The 21,652-nt window shown below is 34.9% G+C and overlaps 3 protein-coding genes across 3 annotated transcripts; all 3 read right to left on the bottom strand.

The window, feature by feature from the left end:
- On the bottom strand, nucleotides 1-1,804 carry LOC105134663 (transcription factor GAMYB-like; the record flags this gene model as incomplete). Its single annotated transcript, XM_011039156.1, has 1 exon — nucleotides 1-1,804. A coding segment is annotated over exon 1 (885 nt), but the record flags the coding sequence as incomplete, so codon positions are not given.
- Nucleotides 1,805-1,889: 85 nt separating this feature from the next.
- Nucleotides 1,890-2,743, bottom strand: LOC105134575 (MLP-like protein 423). The gene is made up of 2 exons (XM_011039032.1): nucleotides 2,406-2,743; nucleotides 1,890-2,323 (listed from the first exon to the last, which is right to left on the bottom strand). The coding sequence occupies exons 1-2, from the start codon at nucleotides 2,575-2,577 to the stop codon at nucleotides 2,040-2,042; spliced, it is 456 nt and encodes a 151-aa protein (XP_011037334.1). The 5' UTR covers nucleotides 2,578-2,743; the 3' UTR covers nucleotides 1,890-2,039.
- Nucleotides 2,744-3,008: 265 nt separating this feature from the next.
- Nucleotides 3,009-21,161, bottom strand: TPC1 (two-pore channel 1). The gene is made up of 24 exons (XM_011039031.1): nucleotides 20,807-21,161; nucleotides 19,820-19,963; nucleotides 19,571-19,678; nucleotides 18,731-18,826; nucleotides 17,756-17,886; nucleotides 17,294-17,354; nucleotides 16,926-17,092; nucleotides 15,163-15,268; nucleotides 14,926-15,003; nucleotides 13,396-13,457; nucleotides 12,376-12,448; nucleotides 11,435-11,500; nucleotides 11,203-11,346; nucleotides 10,657-10,714; nucleotides 9,742-9,849; nucleotides 9,144-9,207; nucleotides 7,988-8,156; nucleotides 7,445-7,509; nucleotides 7,175-7,265; nucleotides 6,182-6,268; nucleotides 5,244-5,321; nucleotides 4,106-4,143; nucleotides 3,915-4,024; nucleotides 3,009-3,411 (listed from the first exon to the last, which is right to left on the bottom strand). The coding sequence occupies exons 1-23, from the start codon at nucleotides 20,948-20,950 to the stop codon at nucleotides 3,937-3,939; spliced, it is 2,226 nt and encodes a 741-aa protein (XP_011037333.1). The 5' UTR covers nucleotides 20,951-21,161; the 3' UTR covers nucleotides 3,009-3,411; nucleotides 3,915-3,936.
- Between the last annotated feature and the right edge of the window lie 491 nt (nucleotides 21,162-21,652).

Genomic DNA, 21,652 nt, shown 5'->3' with positions numbered 1-21,652 from the left:
AGGGGTAAAGGCACGGGCAGGGGATGTGAGATTATTTTGTGGATTAGTCGGAGTTGTTGGGGATAAGAGTTGGGTGGTCGGGAAAGTGAAAGAGGAGGTTGGGGTGGAAGGTAGAGAGTGGGATTTTTTGTTGTCATTATCGTTGTTGTCGTGCTGAGGACTTGGTGGATTTAGGGGCAGGATTTCTGGTGGATAAAGAGGGAGGCGATGCCGCAGGAGTCTCTTTGTTCTTGTGTTCCAAAAATTCTTGATATCATTGTCTGTTCGTCCAGGAAGCCTAGCAGCCATCCGAGCCCATTTGTTGCCAAACTGGGCATGCAACTCAACAATGATCCTCTCCTCTTCAGCAGAGAAGTTCCCTTTCTTAAGATTAGGTCTGAGATGGTTAGTCCATCGTAGCCGACAACTCTTGCCACACCGAGCCAGCACAGAACGTTTCTGCAGAGCATTCCAGTTCCCTTCCCCATGTTTGTTCACGTACTCTATTAGTATGGCATCTTCTGCAGCCGTCCATGGCCCCTTCTTCAGCTCACCTCCACCACCCTCATCATCATTAGATGCTGAAATCTGTGAATCCAACTCATCAATGATCCTATCCTCTTCAGCAGAGAAGGCACCTTCCTTGGCATCAGGCCTGAGGTGTGTAGTCCATCGCACTCGGCAACTCTTGCCACATCGAGGCAGCCCAGAGAGTTTATGCACCGCGTTCCAGTTCCTTTCTCCATATTTATTCACGTGCTCTATTAGCATGGCATCTTCTTCTTCTGACCATGGCCCCTTCTTTAGCTGGAATTCACTACCCTCATCACCACCTTTAGACATTGAAGACGATCCAACTTCGCTCTTTGCACCAACCCCATCTATGTTTCCAACGAGTTCCATCATTTAAAACTCTCAAAAACTAGCTACAGATATTTCTGTCTTTCCTTTTCGCTTAAGAATAAGAAAAGAACTTTGAGTCTTGCTAGAAATTAGTTTACCTCCTCTCAGAATTAAGAAATGAAGGAAACAATTTTTCCTGGTGGCCGGGGATGTTTATTAAGGAAATAGAGAGCAAAGAGGGATAAGAATGTGCTTTTTTTTTTGGGGATCATCTGGTTGAAAGTCCTTTACACCATGGAAAAACAATGCCGTCGATTCATTGGAGGGGGGTGGGGTTAGGGCGGGGATAGGGTACCCCGAAGGGTAGGGTTTACTAGTGCTTTGGCCGAGAGAGGTTTTACAGAGAACAGAATATTAGAAAAAAAGAGGTTGCTCCTTTTTCCTTGCATTTCTCTACTCTTGAATGGCGAACCTTAAAAGACGGCTTTCCTTTCTTCTCTCCCCCGTTGCCTTTCCTTCTCTTTAGTATAAGCAAGACTTGCATGGATGCCTAACAGATACAGCCTTGGATTCTTATTGAAGTTAAAAAAAGGTAAAAGCCAGAGTGTGAAAAAAACGATAATGACCTGATAACTTCACTAATCTTGGATAGATTGACAAAGCTGACAGCACAGGAAGGAGGGTAGCTGTATTGTTATCACAATCTTGTCAAATCTGGTTGGACCAAATCCACCACTGTAGGGCTGTGTTGATATGACAGAACGACATATAGGCATGACAGTATAGTTTCAACTCCAACGTATATTTACTAATTTTCCTGTCTATAATCTATATTACTGGGGATAGTGATAAGCTCCTGTCATGTTTATTTCTCATCCTGTTGGCTAACTTCCAACTCCAAGGTCAGGTTGTGATAACATAATTCCTTACAAATAAGAACATGTCACAGCAAAGAGAAGCTTCTCATGAATCTAAGATGTTTAGAGGAGCTCGAGGATACCATTTTATTGTCATGTAATAAGAGGAAGAATTAGAATAAAATGAACACTTATCAAATTGTCAAGAGATCACTAAAGAGCAGACATAGTCCATACACTTTGTCACATAAGTTTCTGTTTACATGATGATGCACACCACACTTATCTCACAGAACACAATATTCAGGCATAAATAGTATGTAGTTTGGTGTTCATAAAAAGAACATCTCACATCAGTACTTAATAGCTAGGCTCAAACTTGTCAAACGACTTGAGGAAACCTAGGGCAGCATCCCGTGCTTTGTCTGGGGGAGGCATTGATGAATTCAGTAGTTCATAGTCAGCCTTCCATTCAGCAATACATTTCTCCTCCTCCTTTCCTTCCACTGGAAAAAATGAAAACGTAACCCTATAAGGATCATACATGTCCCTAAGGTCACCCCCAACAACGCTATATGTGACAGACCTTCCAATCTCTACCTTCTCTATCTTCTGCGTGGATTCCTTCACGTAGCTGCTTACAGCTGCGTGAAACAAAGAGAAGAAGTGGGAAGTTAATGTGGTGGCATGATAACTTCAGAACAGAAGTTGCAAGAGAGAAAGTACCAGGTCCCAGCCTGAAGAGCCTGAGACTACCAGGGCTGCCGTCTCCTTCAGTGTATTCAGCAAGGGCAAGCATTTCAGGATTGATTTTGCTAATGATCTCATTGTCTCTGTACATCTCCCAACCTTTCTCTGCAGGAACGTTGAGCTCTACTTCTCCCTTCATGCTTCTCATCTTCCTTTCCCTCAGCTACATTTTATTTTTATGTCGTTTCAGAGTTTATATAATGCTATTAAAGCCCTATCACTATCCGTGGACTTCATTTTCAATGCAGATAATCGACCGGAAAGTAGCCCTAGATAAGGTCTAGGACATGTCAGTGCCAATAAATTCTCTAGTCCAATAACCACAAGATCTTAAACAATAAATAGAACGGAAGACTTCAAGTTGGCTCAATTGCATCCTGCTCTTTAAAGCAGATGCAAATCTTTCCATATCTCCTTATTTTTATTTACAGATGCCGATATATATTCGTGTCATGAGACATTGGTCTAGTAAATAATAAAACACAGAATTTAATCCAACGTACTGCTATGAGAACAATTCTTGCAGAATAAAGTCCACAAGGCACTACTGAATGGTGCTTCCATCACCAAGATAATAAATTTAACTTTATTAATTTTTTATTTCATTTCAGAGGAAAAATTGTGGAAGAATCGGAACCAGATACAGCAGAACCTACGACTTCCTTAAATTAATAAACATGTTGGAAAATATTCATATTACAATCAGATTGTTTGTGTGGAAAGAGCAAAAATAAAAGATAATTTAAAGCAAAGGAGCTTTAGGAGACGTGTATCTTTTAAAATGACAAATCTGTGTACCATAAGAGACGGCAGCTTCAAGATTACATTGTTCCTAAACATAGAATTAACACGTCATGTTGATTAAAGAATGGCCGGGCTCCTCTTGAGAATTCCTCCAAACAACGTTCAGATTATAGACTCGCTTGAGTTCAGAAGGAAGGAAAACTCTCTCCACCTTTTCCTAGTTAAAATGCTAGAAATCCTGTTGAAATTGCCCAAAAAAAAGCCCTAGTACTTTAATGTATATCATACTATCAAAAGGAAAAGGAGAGATTTGTGTAATCATGCATTCTTAGATATAAAAAAGAAAAGGATTCGCATGTATGATGTGATAACGCTCGCATGCCATCAATATATCATATTGAGATTTTGGTCCAGTGGTATTAATGACTTGCGCGTCATCTTTTACAAGTACAGTTCAACAGTGCAAAACCACTCTTGATAGACGGCTTAGCTGTTAACCCGTCAGGTCAGCTTGTTGACAGGTTTTGACCAACTGAGGGTTTTTGTTCTAACCAAACTGGAGCCTTGGCTGGTTCACGTGTAGCCTGGTTGAACTGGCCGGTCAAGTTTGGTTTTGACAACTTTGCATCTCACTAGAAGTTCATGATTGTACAATGATTTCGAAAATGAAGAAGGTTTTCACGTAGTTGCATCTTTGGGCTAACATAATTTAATCTCGAAAGAGAGATTTAATATGCTAACCAGAACTGTGAGAGAAACCATTTTATGCATTGGAGCATTCTGGTTTTTCCAGCTCTGCACTTAACATATGATGCAGAAGAATATCAACCCTTTGACTGCGAGTTTTTGTGCTGCACCAACCAAAATAAGTTCAGATTATTGTAAGCACTCAACATCTAGATTGAAAGAAATGACTAGCTAGCAGCACATACCCAACAGATCGGTGTCGGGATTTTGAGTTGCTTCCTTCCTACATTAAGAAGGCAAAAGAATATCATTTAAACTCAGTAGTTAATCTATTGCCACAAATATAAACTGGGGATAAATCCAATTGCTCAATACCACTTTTAACCCAAAAAATCAGGTATGAGCAATGGAAAATTTGAGAAACAAGATCAACCAGTAAATCAAAGCCACAAGTAGCATTCAGTAAATGTAACAAAAATCTTATGGTATCTGAAACCTGAATCTACTTTCTAATGTTGAAAAGTGATAACTTCTTTCCAATGTAAACTATAATATTTAGCTTGCATTTCTAATTCGCACATCCTTTATAGCAATCACATACTTGCCATAGAACAAAAACAATTACTTGAAATTCTCTCTAAATGATTGATTTTTTATCAGAAAATATTATATATTGAATTTTTCAATATTAAGTGGGCAATGCCTTAAGATGTTAAATTTTCTTTCTATGGATGACATATTGTAATTTTAATCATCGTTGTCCCAAATCATTTTAACAAGGACTATCACTATCAAACTATCATTTAAAATTGAAAAAGAATTAAACACAAAAAAATGAGTAAAAGAGAAATAGTTAGGTGGATTTAAAGTGAAAAACAAACAAGGGGTTACTACCTGCCCTTGCGCTGAAGGAAAAAGCAAATCAATTAAAATAGAGACAGAGGCAAAAGAAAGTAAATTCTTTGATCATTGAATAATTAATTAGAGGAATGAGGTGGTTAAAATATGGGGAAAAAAAAGAGAAAAAAAAAGTGTCAAAGGATCGCTAGATAAATTCAATAGAATGAGACAAAAAAAATCATAAATATTTAATTTAAGAAAAAAAATCAGATTCATATTAGAAGAGAGAAGGAAATTAAATCGTGAATAATAAAAATTTTGAATAAAAATTTTAAAGTTATAAAGATTGTGTGGTAGAGCCTATACTAATGGGAAGAACAATGAAACGAACTAATATTGGTATAATGGGGAACGATGAAACAAACTAATATCGGTAGCATTTTTTCCTTTTGCTTATAAGCAAATAAATATATTTTGAGAAAACAACATGAATCACATGCCAAGCATGTACATTAAGAACTAATAGTTTAAAAAGGTACCAACCTTGTCCGCTCCTTCACATTTTTCTGATGTCTCAAGTTCCATTTCAGCAAAGAATGCCTCCAGGACAAAAGCCATAACCTGAAACATTGAAAACAAGAAAATGACGTTTTGCATTTTACAATAGCTTCGGCCCTTAACTTAAAAATGTGACGTATTTAGCAATCCATTCATAAAGGCCAATAATAACTTGAGTGGAGCTCTTGTTATCTAGAAAACTCTGCACTTCATTATCTAATATAAATAAAACCAAATAGCAACTAACGAAGCTGAGTTCTCCTATGCATTTTAATTTCATTACAGAACACCTGATAATACCAAATGATCAATTAAATCCAGCTTATTAAGTTATAGGGTCACCACCATTTCTTAGATATTTCTGGAATAGCCAGTCAGTGTTACCAGGCTCACTGAACAGTGAAAACACTGACCATCTATTCCAGATAATGACGCATTTTTTATCTGACCAGTTCACTAGAAACGGGATGTTATGCAGGAAAGAAAGCTACATCACAGAGAAAAGCATTAAGAGTGCAAGGACAAAGCGCAATGGGACAAGCTATTCAGGAGTCTGCCAATTTGAGGTTGATTTCGGTAGCAATAATGACCAGAACAGATTGCCTTTAGGCAGATGAAATGATAGATGCTTACTCTCCACAATAATATAGGATTGATCAAAATAAGCATAAGAGTACAAAATACAAAAAATTGTCAACCAATAGTCTCATAACTTCTCTCTATTAACTTTCAAGGATTCATGGACCATTCATCTGACTGAAACAGAATATCCTTCCTATCAAATTATCAATAACAAGGCAAAGAAGTGGAATGCTACACGTGGTTTCCCATTATTTGTGTTGGATTTGACAGATTGACATATCTACAGGTTTTGAGCTTCAGCAAATTCAATAAAAAGTGCTTGAGCAACAAATAGAACTTACCAAATTCAAAAGCAATAAAATCGTTATTAGGTAGAAGCTGATGAAGTATGCAAGGCTCCAATAAGTTCCAGTCAAATCCTTATAACTCTGAAATAGTAAGTACAAGTGATCAGGGCTTTCAACTGAAATTATAAGATCGAAGACTGCATGGTAAAACAAGTAAATTTTTTTTCTTATATAGTCATTGAGTGTTACAAACACCCTGAAATCTCTTGCAAGCGATATACATTATTCAATAGTTGTTTTAATGTATTTCGTCTTGGAAATTTATGACAATGTCATTATGTTGCACGCATAGCAAACATCAGCTACATCATATTGAACCCATTGTTCTCTTCAAATTTTGAAACAGAGCAGATTGTGTTAAATGCATATTATCCCCTCTTTCCTTTGATAAATTCATAAATTAATCGCCAGAAATATCATGAAATCAGACAGTATCCTCATTTACAAGAATGACAATTTGACAGGATATGGAGGAAATGACATGAAAGCTTGCACATGCATAATATACAAAAGAGGACTACAATAAGATTTTCCAAAGTTTATCATGCTTAATATTTGACCACACCAGCTTTGTCTCAACATATCTTTCTGACTCTCCAGATCCATGGGAAACAGCTTCCCACCAAACAACATGTTAGAATACATTTGCAAATTACTGAAAATAGAAAGTCACTCAAGCTGATAAATGATTTTTTATTATGTATTTCGCTGATAAACACAATATCATGATCTCTAGTGGGGACTGCTTTAATGTGGTTAGGGTTCCAAAAGTGAAATCCTACTGGCACTTTATTTGCTGAAATAATCATTCCTTAAGTTACAATTACAAGTTTACATGCAAGATACCAGATATTATTATTATTATTTTTTAAAAGAATCCATAACAAAAGGGCATGCGAAATAGAATGTTCTGCACCGTAGTTAAAAACAACAGCAGTGAAAGTGAAAAAAGAAATATAGATGTAGAAAGCAGAAGGCGGTATTTACCTGCATCCACACTTGCCAATTTCCCATAACGAGCAGATTAAAAAGGGTCACCATTCCATTCGGATAGTCATTAAAATTGAAAAGCAAATAACTAATTTTGTTAAGGAAATTGATTTTTGAGAAACTAATGGCTTACCCTAATCGTAAAGCCATAAAAAGATAAGAAATCAATTTAAGAGGAACCAGCCACAGATCAGAGGCTACCACTAAAGGGAAAAAGTAAAACAGGGGCTGTACAACAGGCACTAATCCATTATGAAAAAAGGATACTCATCTCCAGCAAGATCTGTTTCTTCCAAATTGGGGTTCCCTGCATTGACAAGCCCACCAAAGACCTACAAGTTTCAACAAGTAGAGATTTTATAACAATAATAATAGTAAATAAGAGAATATAATCCAGTATATTTATACAAATACTGCAGGCTATCTTAAAGACATGCCAATCCAAGATATCACAATTTGCAGATTACACCAATAATCAGCCAAATAGTAGTGAGGCAACAATGACACCTTTTCCTTGCGAAAAAAATGCACCAATCAAATATGCATCAATGAATCAATACTTCGCAGTATAACAAAAATAAATAAATTCCGTACTTTTTTTTCTATTGTCAGCAGTTTTTGGGGAAAACAGTTTTCAAGCACTATGCTTCATCCAAAAAGAAAGGGGATGATTTCTGAAGGGATCAATTTACTATGAACTAGAATTTTCTTATCATTTTCCTGGTACCAAAAAGCATAAATTGAAACAGAAATATCCACAACAACTGAATTTAATTGCAATATGAGAAGAAAACAGAGCTTCCAATGTACCTGAATACCAAGAGAGCAATATATACACATGACACAAAATATTGTGCCCAGATAAGGCATCAGACTTGGTATGAGGTTTAAAAATGTGGCAACAAAAGCCTTGTAACTTCTAACATACATCAAGATCCTTATTAATCTTAACAGTCTTGCAATGAGGAGGTAACGAATCCTGCAAACAAAAAAGAAGATGAAGATGCATCATAAATAGAAGAAAGAATATCTATGTATATCAAGGTTCCATTCCCCTATTAGAAAACTATTGTTTAAAAGCACTATAGTGAGTGAAGATCTTGAAAAACAAAATCGTGCTTTGATTTTGAGTTCTATGATGGAGTTATATTCACAATACACAAGAAAAATGTTAACAATGAGCTTGCAAAGGAAAAATATGTTAAAAATCACATTCAAGAACAACACGTAACTTGCTGAAAGTGGGTCTTGGCAAGGATGGCAGTTGAATATTACTGTAATATATAATGCCACAACTCTTTCTTTAAGTAATCTAAGCATAACCAGACTGCAGGAAATAAGAGCTTATTGCTTTATCCAATTCTTTGCAAAGGCTAAGAGAGATCTACAAGAGGAAAACTTAGCATACTGTTCTGGGTGATTGATCCCAGTGCTATTTATTTTATGGTGAATAACAGAAAGGATCTTGCAGAAGGTTCAACATGACCAGCTGCATGCACATTAATGAAGGCAAGCTTTAGCACAAAGTAAACAGAAATAAGGGTTGCAAGGGCTGGAATATGGAAGAAATACCGATCAGGTCAGACAAAACCCCCCATCCCTCACTGATGTCAACCTACTTCATTTGTATGCACTAACAACTGTAGAAGCCAGCTAAGTTTGTAGGTAAGCTCGTAGGTAAAAGTGCTGGGCAATCCTCCCAATAGACATCTGCTCAAATTCTGTTCACACTTAAGCTCAGAGGAAATAAGAGATAGGAAGTGATATCCCCACCCTTCCCCATCCCCCATTTTCCAAAGGTGTAATCTAGCTAGCAGACCAAATAATAATAAATAATGTTCGCAAAATAGAGGAAAAAAGACAAATAGTGGCACCATTTAGAAGAATCACTTAACACATAATAATAGTAATAATAGTAATAATAATAATAATAATAATAATAATAATAATAATATATAGTTCATACCATTCTCCATTTGAAAGAAAAGTCAGCCCATTAGGAGATGCAAAAGTTATAGTCTCTCCGATAACTGCAAACATAAAAATCAATTTTATGGCATTATGGAGCAGCATAAAATGAAATATGCCTGACAAACAAAATAGTTTAGTTTCTCTACTTCGAACATTTGAATCAATGGCAAACAAGCATATCAGAACAAAATTCTCTAGAAAAAGTGAGCAGATTTCTTGAATTACCCCAAACCCAAACTATATTTATTAAATACAAAATCTTTTTCTTTTCTTTTCAAGAGTAGTAGTTTGGGAATATTAAGAAAGCAACACAATCAACTCGGATAAACATACACAACCAGATCCTCATGTATGGTCATTAGTTCACTCGCAGGTCATCCTTTACACAATGTATTGAAAAGAATATACAAAAACAAACCATTGCCTTTTTTTTTAATCGAGATGCAAAATAAATTACAGCTATTAAAATAGTAGCAATGGAATCACCATTAGAATTCATAGAATAATATAATAGAAGGAGAAATAATTTCATGCATTCAAAGAAAGAAAATAATTGACATAAGCTGTTGGGAAAGATTATCTAAAGTAATTACCTATAACCAAAGTGATCACAAAATCAAAGCGATTTTGACCATCCCTCCAATAGTTTTCAAATCCATATGCATAGATTTTTAGAGCCATTTCCACAACGTAGATCCATCCTGAAGTACAAAAGGCAATTCATGAACTCCAAAGACATGATTCAAACTCACATCATCAGCCACTACAAAATAGCAAGATCAAATTCACGCAACAAAATTGTAGAGCTAATAAGGCGTTGACCTTGGACAAGTTATTTGACCTTCAAGATTGGAATGCATAACCATTTTGAACAAATGGCCAAGAAAAACAAGCTTTATGATATGAATTTACATCTTTATGAACTTATATTCATCATGAGCAATGCATGTCATGTTTCATCATTCACAGATTATATTTTACGAATGATAAATGGAAATTCAATGAAGCATCAGAAGAAAAAACATGATACAACATGTGCAAGGAGGGTAACCAAGAGGTATGCAAAATCTACCTCCATTGATTTTAGAATAAACTAACAGACAAGTCAATGTATGATGGAAACAAAAGTGCTTTAAAATCCTCACAGCAACCTATTAAACCATATATTTAATAATCATATTCATATGGATACATTCTTTCAGTCATTAAAATCAAAGGTTTATATGCTACTTGCCACCAAATTGATATCAACCCTGGCTGTGAGAAAGTTTCAAACCAACTACAGGACACATTCTTATCCTCAAAGATTTCAGGATTAGTCCTACAGTCATTTCTTTGCTGCTAGATGGAATAGTGTTTATAGACAACCATGAGTTATATGACTACCCAAATTTGAGGGTAGAATTTCGGACCAAGAATGCGTCATAAATGTACTTATATCCCTTAAGCACACATTTATAGGAGAGGGAAACAACATCAGAAGAGTTGATGATATAACAAGTCTTTACCAAAGATAAATTCCACCTTTTGCCACACCTTTTGAGCAGAATTGTTTGCTATATCAAGCTGCAAACCAATTACATGCAAGATTAGCATGATGGCATTGGCATTTAAATATACAACATCAAGACAGTAATTTAATAAGTAGATCTTGGTGGTTTCAAATTTTTGGTTTTGTTTATTGAGCCGGATAGATCATGTCATTGAAAAGTTGGTTGTCTTGAAATGAACTGTGCAAAGACTTTTGTGTGTCTCAGATTCTATTTTAATCTCCTTTCTAAATGGTTCAATTACATTTCAATGCAAAAATGCACTCATATGTGGTATTCAGAGAAGTTGACTTTAGATCAAGACATGATCTTGGCAACAACTGCATCCAAAGCCCAAATTGTTTTCCAGTGATGTGATTATAATTATAAGAATAACAGATTAACCAACCAAATCTTAGCACAATTTAAATATAGAGGAACCAAACTTCAAGCTCTATATGTTTGTCATGATAAGAGAGGAAAAAAAGGGGACAACATCAGTTCTATCAAATTTTCATGCCATACCGTTGTCTCAATGATGACAGCTATCAGATTCATGATGAGAATCAAAGATATTATGTAGCCAAATTTAGGCCTTCGTACAAACTCTTTCAACTTTTCAGAGAAACGTGAATGGTAGATTGATGGAAGGTATTCAAAGTAAGATGGCTGCAAACAGAACTGATAGTATCAGAGATGCAGTCTAAAAGCTCCATATAATTTCCTTGTGTTTCAGTTTCAAAGCAATACAACTTACAACATCCTCCTTCTGAAATCTTAGGGCGATTGCATTGCAAAGGTCCTCGAATTCATCCAAGTTGATCTACATAAAAAAAGAAGATACCAAGGCCAGAAAACATAACTGAAAGATTAAGATTCCCAATGGAAAAATAATTATCATAACAAAAGTCATCTTTATGATAAATGGCTAGTTAAAATGAGCAAAATGGGATGGGCATGAAAGACTCTTGCAAGCTTTGCAAATGGTAGCACAAGCAAACCACAAATCTTAGATAACAAGAAGCTGAATATCAGTAATATGAATGAATTCTTGCAGCTGCAATATGGAGCAACAAAAAATAATGCAAGTTTTGGAATTTTGCACTCACGCTCATAAATGTGTGTACATACACATATCCACATATCCAAGCACACATGCAATACTTGATCTTTGAATAACACTTTTGAGCATATGGCTTGCACAAGGATGAAAGGAGTTCTTTGTGGTTTTTCAAGATAGCAATTTTATAATGAAACTTTGTGTATACCTAAAACTTCTACAACGTGCATAACTAACACAACAAACTCAGCATTAGAAATATTTTTGTGCATACCAACTTGTGAACAATTGAAAAAATATATGATATGTACAAAAATATTAGAACGACAATTACATGCATACTCGTGTGTGTGCCAATGATTAGTTTGATGAAACAAATTGTTTCTTTCTTTTCAAGCTATGCAAAAATCACGCAAACTGATGTGGCAATTACTCTATTAGTGCTCAACGAACCATTTAAAACGGGTGAAATCCACAATCCTTTGCTTATCACATGCCACATATGTTTGAATGGAGTTTTAGTATTGTTTCTTTGTATGCATAGCATTTCCATGATGTAAATATCTTGTCAAACTGATGATGATAACAAAAGATCACCTGTGTTTTGTTTAAACAAGAGGTTGAAAATATGAATATACCTTGAAATCATGAGAATCGTCAAGTTCGTCAAATATCAACTCGAATTCTTCCTTTGATATGTTTGGCAAAGTCCTGATAAACAAAATAAATATAAATAAACAGCACATACTTTAATATATAAAACAACTTGCAACAGAATAACAACTTGAGTTATAAAAGCTAAAGGCAAGAAATTTTTTATCCTGAACCATGGTAATGTTTTGCCATCTGTTTCCCTTCTTTTTTCCAAACTCCATCCAATGGAAATGATAGAAAATTTGCTAAAATATGGTAAAAATAAAGTGATTATTACTACAATTCTTACATCAGTTAAAGTGCTCGATGACGCCCATGATGAGACAGCTGAAGGCCAGAGGACTTGCAACAATATAAAGCATGGATGCAATTTTAAAAAAGACCCAAGGCTCAAACAGAATAACGTTTGAAGGAGAAAACATATTCACAGGAAGAAAAAAACAAAGTCCATGCCCATGGAACCAGCTAGTTAATGACCCCAGTCAACGAAACCAACTAAGAAGCTCAAGAGAAAGCCATAAATATACAAAGAGTTGTGCCTGTTTTCAGCCACGGTATCCCCACACTGTCCTCATAAAACAAATGGCTTTTGAATAAGGTTGGTTTTGACATTGAATCCCAGAACAAGTAGGCAAAAGCTGACCAATCCTTGTGCAAAGAAAGCACAGGAAACCATTAGAATGTCTTTGCACTAGAAATGGATATCTGAGTATAAATAGTGATTTACATTGTGATTCATATTCAAACCCTTAGCTGTCTGTTGTTCTACCAAGTATAAGTTGAATACACAAGTAAATGACTGAAATAATAGTTTAATGAAGGGTATTCCACATGTGCTCCATAGATGACTATCTTAATGTCCTTTCTTTTCCAACTTGTAAAGGAGATAGAGCACAAAGATTGAGCAAAAAGTGTTTGTGCAAATCATATAGTGGAAGGATCTTATGCACAAGATTTATAGAGCATGTTCTGAAAGTGTATTGAAGATGGTACACAAGGAATACCTGTATTTATTCAGTTCTTCAAATAAATAAATGCATTGCTTCTTATCAAGGTATCCAGCCTTCTGTTGAACAAAAATGGAATTCCCATTGGACACAAAACAAAGAACAACAAATAAGATGTCACCAACTACATTTTAATAAAGAGAAAAAAATGCCGTATTCAAACGTTGAAATCACAGTGGTAGGCCAATCAAAAAGAGTAATGATGCTGGGGGGAGATGAAAATTATCATTCCCTTAGGAACTGAAGAAAACCCGTACACTAGGGAGAAAATGACAATGCATGAATATGACACTCAGTCATATTGTGCACACTGCACGCGCACTGTCCAAAACAAACATTTGCACCAGATCAGATCAGATCAATGTGAGACAGAGAAACTAGCCCTGTCATCTCATAGGTTGATTTAGTGTGTTTGCCTCCAAGAAGAACTAAGAGAGCAAGAGCATAGTATTTGAAAAATTCAGGACATGTTATTTGAAAATCTTTCTTGCTCATCTTATTCATAACCCTACATCTTCACAAATCCCTAAAGGTAATCTTATTTGTGAGGCCAAGATACCTTTAAAGAATAAAGCGTTTGTTTTGTTCACAGTCATAAACAATGTCTATGCTTTCATTTTATCACATCATAAATTGTCTCCATATATTTGTTTCATGCATTCTATTAGAACTGACACCTTCAAACATCATTCCTACATAACTATGTAGCTTGGGTAAAAGAAAATAAAATAGTTGACATATAGAGAGCCACGTATTTGTCCAAATAGCCTGAAGGAGTTGCTTTTCTATATGCTTTTGTGAGTTTAGCAAAAGTTCATGTTCAATAATTTGGTGAATTTGATTTCAGCACTCTAGAATCTTTAAAGTCTTGAAATTATCTTGTCCTCTCATTTTGGATAAAATAGCTTTCCTATCATCGTTATGGCGCACAACAAAACGGAATTTTTGGAGCCACATCTGAAAAGCAGAGAGACTGCAGAGAAGATCTTTTGTTTAAATTGTAGAGTATGTTTCCAGGGAGGATACATTGTTATCCATTGAGTACCATGCTCTTTTTTGTGACTAGATTAAATTACTTCTTGTATCAATATCACATTGAGCATTTAACAAAAAAAGGTGGCTATCATTCACATCTACCAACAATGGACATAACAACATTGGTATGCACATTAGACAAGGATTTATCTTTTGTTTAGAAAAGGTATTTCTCCATCTGGTAGGGAATCATTGTGCGAGGGCCGTATTGATTTCGCTGTGAGATATCCATTTTATTAGATATCTAAAAGGACTTAATGAAGAGCATTTCTCTCAGAAAGCAGAAGTATTTGAGATGTCATGATGTCAAAATAATATTTTGAAGGTGTTGTTTGAAAGTGGAAGGCTATACAATTACTTTCAATGAACAAGAATTAAGCATGGAGATTATATTTGTGAGGCGAGTGTGTATATTAGTATCCATGGAATATAAAGATATCGCGAATTGAATGGATAGTTGAAAACCATGGTATTGTGTGACAACATACTTACATTGTTATCAATGAGATTGAAGGCTTTCATCAATATTCTTTTCCTCGAATGGTCCATCTCAGAAACTTGTTTAACAAGCTAGAACAGAAAGAAGATGTAAGCATGCACATTTTCATTTTATCCCTAAACACAAAAGAAAACATCCTACAAAATATTTTGTAACCTATCGGGAATGGTATAAGCATTTGAAAATGAGAGGAAGACTGCATATCTCACTGTTCACATATTCAACTTTACCTGATCTTTGAAGCTGTCATATACGACAGCAAGAACCAAGTTGGTGACAAAGTACACTCCTATTAGCACATAGAGGACAAAAAACAGGCAATACCAACGTGAAACCCTGAAAAACAAAAGAAGATGTGGACAATACAATCTGTTCTTGTAAATATGTTTTTTGTTCTGCCCATGGTTGAAAAGCATGCCAAATAAATCAATAGCATGTGTTTTACCATATGAATGAACCAAAGAGACAGGCAAGTACTACCCTAAAAAATTCCACGAGAGAATTCACTTGAAAGAGAGCAGAGACTTCCAAAAAAAAAAAAAATGCCTTAGCAGTTAGCAAAGACCAACTACACATCAAGGACATCTAAAGAATGTTAACAGTGGCAAATCAGATTATAAGCAAGCTCCTATAAGAAATTTCACATTCAAAGTCCTAGATTGAAGGGGAAAGCATATCTGATTGATTTGCCATGCATAATCTCCAACCAAAAATGTAAGGCATCTTCTATATCACTAAATATTACATATGCAACTCCATAACTTTTTGCCACATTGCTCTAAGTTGAATTCCATGCCAGTATCACAAGTGAAATGCAAACTATATGGTAATACTTTGGATGAATCTAGGATTGAGAATCTTCTATATTGGCAGTCTCTTAAAACTCTCATGAAGAATAACATCATAATAAATTCCAGCAAGCTTTAAGGTCAAACAACTTAAAACCAATGACTTACTCCACAATGTTTAAGGCCACATTTCCCATGACTTCAGAAATCACATCCTGTCTTATTAACTTCAAACTAAGTCGATTCCAGTGTGTCTCTCATGATCTTTGTTCCTTCCACTGGATGCAATTACTCTTCCTCACTATTTGCACTCTCATATACAAGGTTGGAGCTATTAACACTCTATCAATTGCTAACAGTATTGCGCCTCTCTCAAACTTTTTCTCTCTCTACAAAGTTTTGAGTGCCATTGACAATAGATGGCACAATAGATCAAGGGCTCATAACCCCATTACATGTCTAAGTTTCCATGATGCAATCCAGACTATTATCAAATGGCTTTTTCTCCAATTCTCATTAATCAGTGCTACCTTTACCTGTTCCTTCCCCTGTCCATCATTTGAGTATTTGGTGTTCCTATAGAGCATAGATGACTTTATATTTGTCCAACAAAATGTGCCTATCAACTTGAAAGGTGTCTTATAATCTCATACTATGCCCCTCCAAGATACCAAGAATATCCATTCCAATATTTCTTAGCCATTGAATTTTATTAAACTCTCAGATCTATTACCAGAAGTTCTACAGTCTGAATTCCTGAATTTTGTTTTTATCTTACTTACCCTCAAGTCCTTAAGAGTATAACATGAACTTTACAGTAGGAAGTTATCAGTAATCCCATCTAGCCTAGTTTCATCTATCATTAATTTCGCAAAGATTGGAAGAGGCATTAACCATAATGTAACCAATCTCTTAACCCCATCATTTGCAGAATGCAAATCACTATTTTTGGATGAAAAAAATGCAGAGTGTAATCAAAGGCAAAAAAGGGTTTTCACTTTTTTGTAATTTTTCTGAAGCTAGAAATCCCATAAAAAATTGCAGTTCAATAGCTGTCAACATTTTCACCACTACCCTCCAACCTCACTATAGAGTAAACACACACACAGATATGAAAAGGACACCTCACTAGCCACATGTAAGTGGAAGAATAAAAAAACAAAATAAAGAAAAGATCACACAAATCATTCCTCGAGAAAACTTACTTGTATGCAGGTATCCAGACATCTGGATTGTTGGATGTTGTAAATAAAACGAACATCTGATACAATGTGGTGCCATATGAAGTGAAAATTATTTTCCCCTGTTGAGTATCTTCAAACATGACATAGGCTAACCAACTGGAGAAAAGCAGAAATAAAAGCCCTAGAGCCTGCACTAAGACATCAGACAACAATAAATAAAAAAGAGAACAACATTATGTAATGTGCACTAGTGGAAATAAAAACATATCAAACCAGTTCATAAGATAAATGGAAATATAGTATTGAGCAACATCTGAAAGAAATCTGGGACTGACAATAATTGCAAGCTAAGATCAACAATATTGATAAAGGAACGAATGTAAACGAACCAAGACATTCACATAAGTCTTAAGCATTCCGCCCAAGATGATAATGCTCCTTTGCAAGTCCCTGAAGTCATGACAAAATAAAAAACCTGTCAAATAACCATAAGTTGTTTGACATAGAGAAGTGCAATTTAACAATGTTCACCATAACATTCAAATTACATGTAGAAATAACTAAACATTATAAAAACAGATAATCCGTCTACCTTTTCTTCTGTTTAAAAAAGAATTCAATAAAATGACGACCCAATTACCACAGACAATAGAAGTATAGAAGAAAGATCTCAAACATTGTTCCCCCAGCAGTTCACCAAATCATATCTTCATTCACTAAAATGCTATCGATTACACTTCACCACCAGAACACTAATGCAAAGAAGGTTTATCTATACATATAAGAGAAGAATAGTATGAACTATGGCTAACACATGAACAAGGAACATATGAGTTTTATGACATAGATACCTGATGTATAGAATAAAAAAGACAACTCTTATGTAAGGTGCAATTCTGAAAGGAAGAAAATTGAAAGCCACCGGAGACGCATAGATCGCATAAGCCACCAAATCAACAACCAAAATGCACAGGAAAATGACCTGAAAATTCAGCCACCCAAAAGATTGTATCACCGTGTTGAAGAAACAATAAAACAAAAATGGGCATATCAAAACCTAAAGAATGACAAATTGACATTTTCTTCATCAATTAACAATGTAGAATAGAGTTTATTGATGCATATGTACATTCCATAAAGAGACACATACGTAATGTAAAAATAGAGAGCTAGGTTGCCCAAATGAAAAACAACGTAAGATGACAAGCAAGCATTTTGCGGCTACACAAACATGGAAACACAAAGATGGGTTTTTTTATGCAACAAACAGGTGATAACATGAATAAGCCTTGTTTTCAGTGAGCCTGTCAACTTCCCAATTTGGATTTGACAGAGATGATCAGCAACAACAATCAGCTATATGCAAAGACACTCTGCTTCCCTCATGGAAAAACAGAAATGGATACATTACCACAAACATTACATAAGAATTACAAGAGAATCATTTACCTTCAAGACAACAAACTTTAAGCTGGGTTTATGTTTTGGCAAGAAATAAAATGTTATGGAGCGGCTCAAATGGGATACATAGGGTGCATACAAATGCAAGTAAGGTTGCTTAAAAGGTTAAAGGTTAAACTGGAGTTCATTCATTAGCTTACAGGATAAGGTGCTAGAGTTTCACATTACGTTAACAAACAATATATATTGTACAATTTTCTCCAAGGAAAAAAAAAACAGTGAGAGAGAGAAGTATTCATGTTCTAAATCAATAATTATTGCCAATAAGCAAACCCTATCCAAGAAGCTAAAGATGCTTCATGTGGTAGGAAAAAAAAACAACAATCAGATTAAGACTTCACAATAAGAAAACCATAGCCAAGTACCTTTGACCAATTAAGAGGATTTTTCCAGTAGATACGGAAACCTTCATATGATATTGGAAAGAAAATATGTGCCACTAGTACAATGAGAGTTATGCCCTGCATAAGGAAACAAAAACCAGTGAACTTGCCAAAGACCAAATCTGGTGACAGAATAATGCAAATAAAGTGAAATGTTTAGTAATAAGACTACTAATGAATTCAAGACAAATTTTACTGACTATGCATTTTATCAGGTCTATACTTTAGATGCATGCTTTCCAGCAGAATAAAAAATAACTTATGAATTTTTCAGCACCTTCAAAACTTGGTGGAAGATACAAAAACTTATCCAGCTTATTGCTAACGTTTCAATAAATCCTAGAAGATCCTTCAAAATTTTGTTAATCAGTCCTGAATCTTTACAGTAATTTGCTTGAACCATAACAGACTTCTTGCCCAAACAAGAAACCTATTGCCAGTTTCTGGTACAAGTAATTCATTAAAAGTGCTACAGTGCATGACCCAAATTTACACTATTAATTTTTCTTATTATACATTTACAGCTTTAGTCAGTCAATGTTAAAAATTTCACTAATCAGTTTTGCAATATTCAAGCCATTACTCAGTGTATATATGCCTCTGTGTTGACAGCGTCTTTTGCAGCACCCTGATTAGAAGGATAGATTTCAATCCTATGGAACATGTCCTACACTAAATAAACCACCTCAAAGTTATCCAACTTGTTAACTTATCTCTACACTAAACAAAAACATCTTGTTCGATTATATAGAGATGCCTCAGCAAGGCCAGAACTTACTTCTCCAAGTTAGAAACAAACATCAGGAAGATATTGACTCATACCTCAAAAACAAAGGACTCTGCAGCAGTTAAGTACGGCAGCTGCCCAAGATAGAAGTACTCCCTATCATTGCAAGAATGTCCAGAATTATTTTGACACCACAGTGGTTTCTGCACCAGTTAACCAATTTAAGAATTATATAATAATTTTGAAGGACATTGGAAAGTCCTGTTTTTTTTTTTCAATTTTCTCAACACCTTGATGATAAACTGAAAGCATGTAGCAGTTATCAGTAACAGAAGGGTACTGACCTCCAAGAAATTTAGTACTATCATTGCAAAGTAATTGAGGGTCCAAATGATATCAAACTGAACAAAGATGAAGTAGAACTTTGCAACACTTTCAAAGTTTGCTTGATCAAGAATTTCTTCCGGTATACCAATACCATCTTCAGCCTGTACAAAGTATTTTCAAACCAATCCAACTAAATTCAATCCCAGTCCCAAAGAATCTCAACCAATAACAAATAGTATTTTTTTGTCAAAAATCTTAAACTTAAGATGGTTAGTAAATTGCGTGGGAGATAAATGAATAATAAAGTAAAAGCAAAAACCGATTCAGCTCCAAGCACGCTAGCAACTAATATGATAATTCATGCCACTCGAAACAGGTCCTCCATATTTATTGATATTAATATTTTCAATGATCAGCTTGGTGCTTCCTCACCGATCATTAATTTCTATAAATCAATATTATATTTTGAATTTTAGCCACTTCACTAACCCTTTATGGACCTGTATTACTGGAAATAAACTAACATAACTGTGCCCATACTAAGGACTATGAACAAACTAAAAGAAAACAATACATGATCATCAACCACAAGTATTTTACTCAAAAAGTCAACCCGTCGCTGTTTTATTATTATTATTATTTTACATCCATCGAGACGATATTAACTGACTGAAAAGAATTCCAGAACAAGAGAGCAAAAGAAAAGAGGAACAATAAGACTAAAGAGACAATACAATAAAATGATTATCAAAATCTCTCTAATGAAGATTCAAACCTTAAATCCAAATCACGTGAAAGCAAGAAAAGGAAAAGGACAAAAACCAATCCATCAATCCCATTTACAAATCAAGCAAGAAAGCAAGATCACAAACACTCAAAAAACTCAACTTTATAATAACCCATTTCGATTTAGAGACTCAAAATGTGTTTCCTTTTACTATAAAATGATTAACATTCACATTCAAGAGCACAAGAAATTAAAATTTTCAAGGAAAGAATCTAACCAGATCAACAAGAGCAGCAGCTTTTTGAATGGGAGAACCATGAGTGATGGCATCAGAACGTCGAGAAAACTTGGACGTGGAATCTCTTCTTCTAAAATGTATATCTCGTCCACCGCTGCTTTCTCCTAACAAAGGCTTCTCCATTTTCTTTTGTGATCTCTGGTTGCCGAAAATGGTGGGAAACTAAAGCAAGACAGAGAGACAGAGGTTTAATACTACACGGACAGATCCACGGTCCCCGGGTAGTTTTGTGGGCGCCCCACTACATTGAGTTTAAGGTGGGCCAGTGGGTCCACACAGTCAGATCCCGCGGTGGGTGGTTCGGTACTGTCGAGGTCGGCTCAAATCCTGTCTTTTCATCCTTTTTTTCATTAAAAAAGACAACAAATCATTTACTTAAAAGAGAATTATCTCATTTTATAATAAGTAAGTGCGTATTAAAAAGAAACAATTACCCGACAAAATAATCTACGAGCATGCTTTCAAAATATTTACACAGAAAAAACTAAAAAACTTTAATAGTACTTTATTGATAATAAATATAAAAATAAAATAAATTTTTTAAACTGATATATATATATATATATCAGTTTAAAAAATTTATTTTATTTTTATATTTATTATCAATAAAGTACTATTAAAGTCCTAGTAAGAATGTGCAGATTAACATAATTATTCAAAATATTTTTAAAAAATGATGCGAATTAATTGAATTGAATCATTTTTTAACATTTTGAATAATTCTGGTTAAAAATAAAAAAGGTTGAATTTCAAATTTAAATTTTAAAAATAAATAAACCGAACAAACTCATTATAAGTTAAAGACCTATTAAATCAAAGTCTCTT

The sequence above is a fragment of the Populus euphratica genome, unplaced genomic scaffold (genome assembly GCF_000495115.2).
Source record: "Populus euphratica unplaced genomic scaffold, PopEup_1.0 scaffold213.1, whole genome shotgun sequence".
Taxonomy (NCBI): domain Eukaryota; kingdom Viridiplantae; phylum Streptophyta; class Magnoliopsida; order Malpighiales; family Salicaceae; genus Populus; species Populus euphratica.
The sequence above is the reverse complement of the archived record's forward strand: the minus strand, read 5'-3'. Positions and strand labels throughout refer to the sequence as shown.

What these genes read in the sequence shown, in the direction of transcription:
- LOC105134575 (XM_011039032.1), bottom strand. Translation starts at nt 2,577, where the DNA reads ATGAGAAGCATGAAGGGAGAAGTAGAGCTCAACGTTCCTGCAGAGAAA. An exon ending in GCTCTTCAGGCTGGGACCTG is followed by an intron (nt 2,324 to 2,405) that starts GTACTTTCTCTC and finishes TGTTTCACGCAG; the next exon opens with CTGTAAGCAGCTACGTGAAG.
- TPC1 (XM_011039031.1), bottom strand. Translation starts at nt 20,950, where the DNA reads ATGGAGAAGCCTTTGTTAGGAGAAAGCAGCGGTGGACGAGATATACAT. An exon ending in AGACTTATGTGAATGTCTTG is followed by an intron (nt 17,093 to 17,293) that starts GTTCGTTTACAT and finishes GTCTTAGTGCAG; the next exon opens with GCTCTAGGGCTTTTATTTCT. An exon ending in TCCCGACACCGATCTGTTGG is followed by an intron (nt 4,025 to 4,105) that starts GTATGTGCTGCT and finishes TGGTTGGTGCAG; the next exon opens with CACAAAAACTCGCAGTCAAA.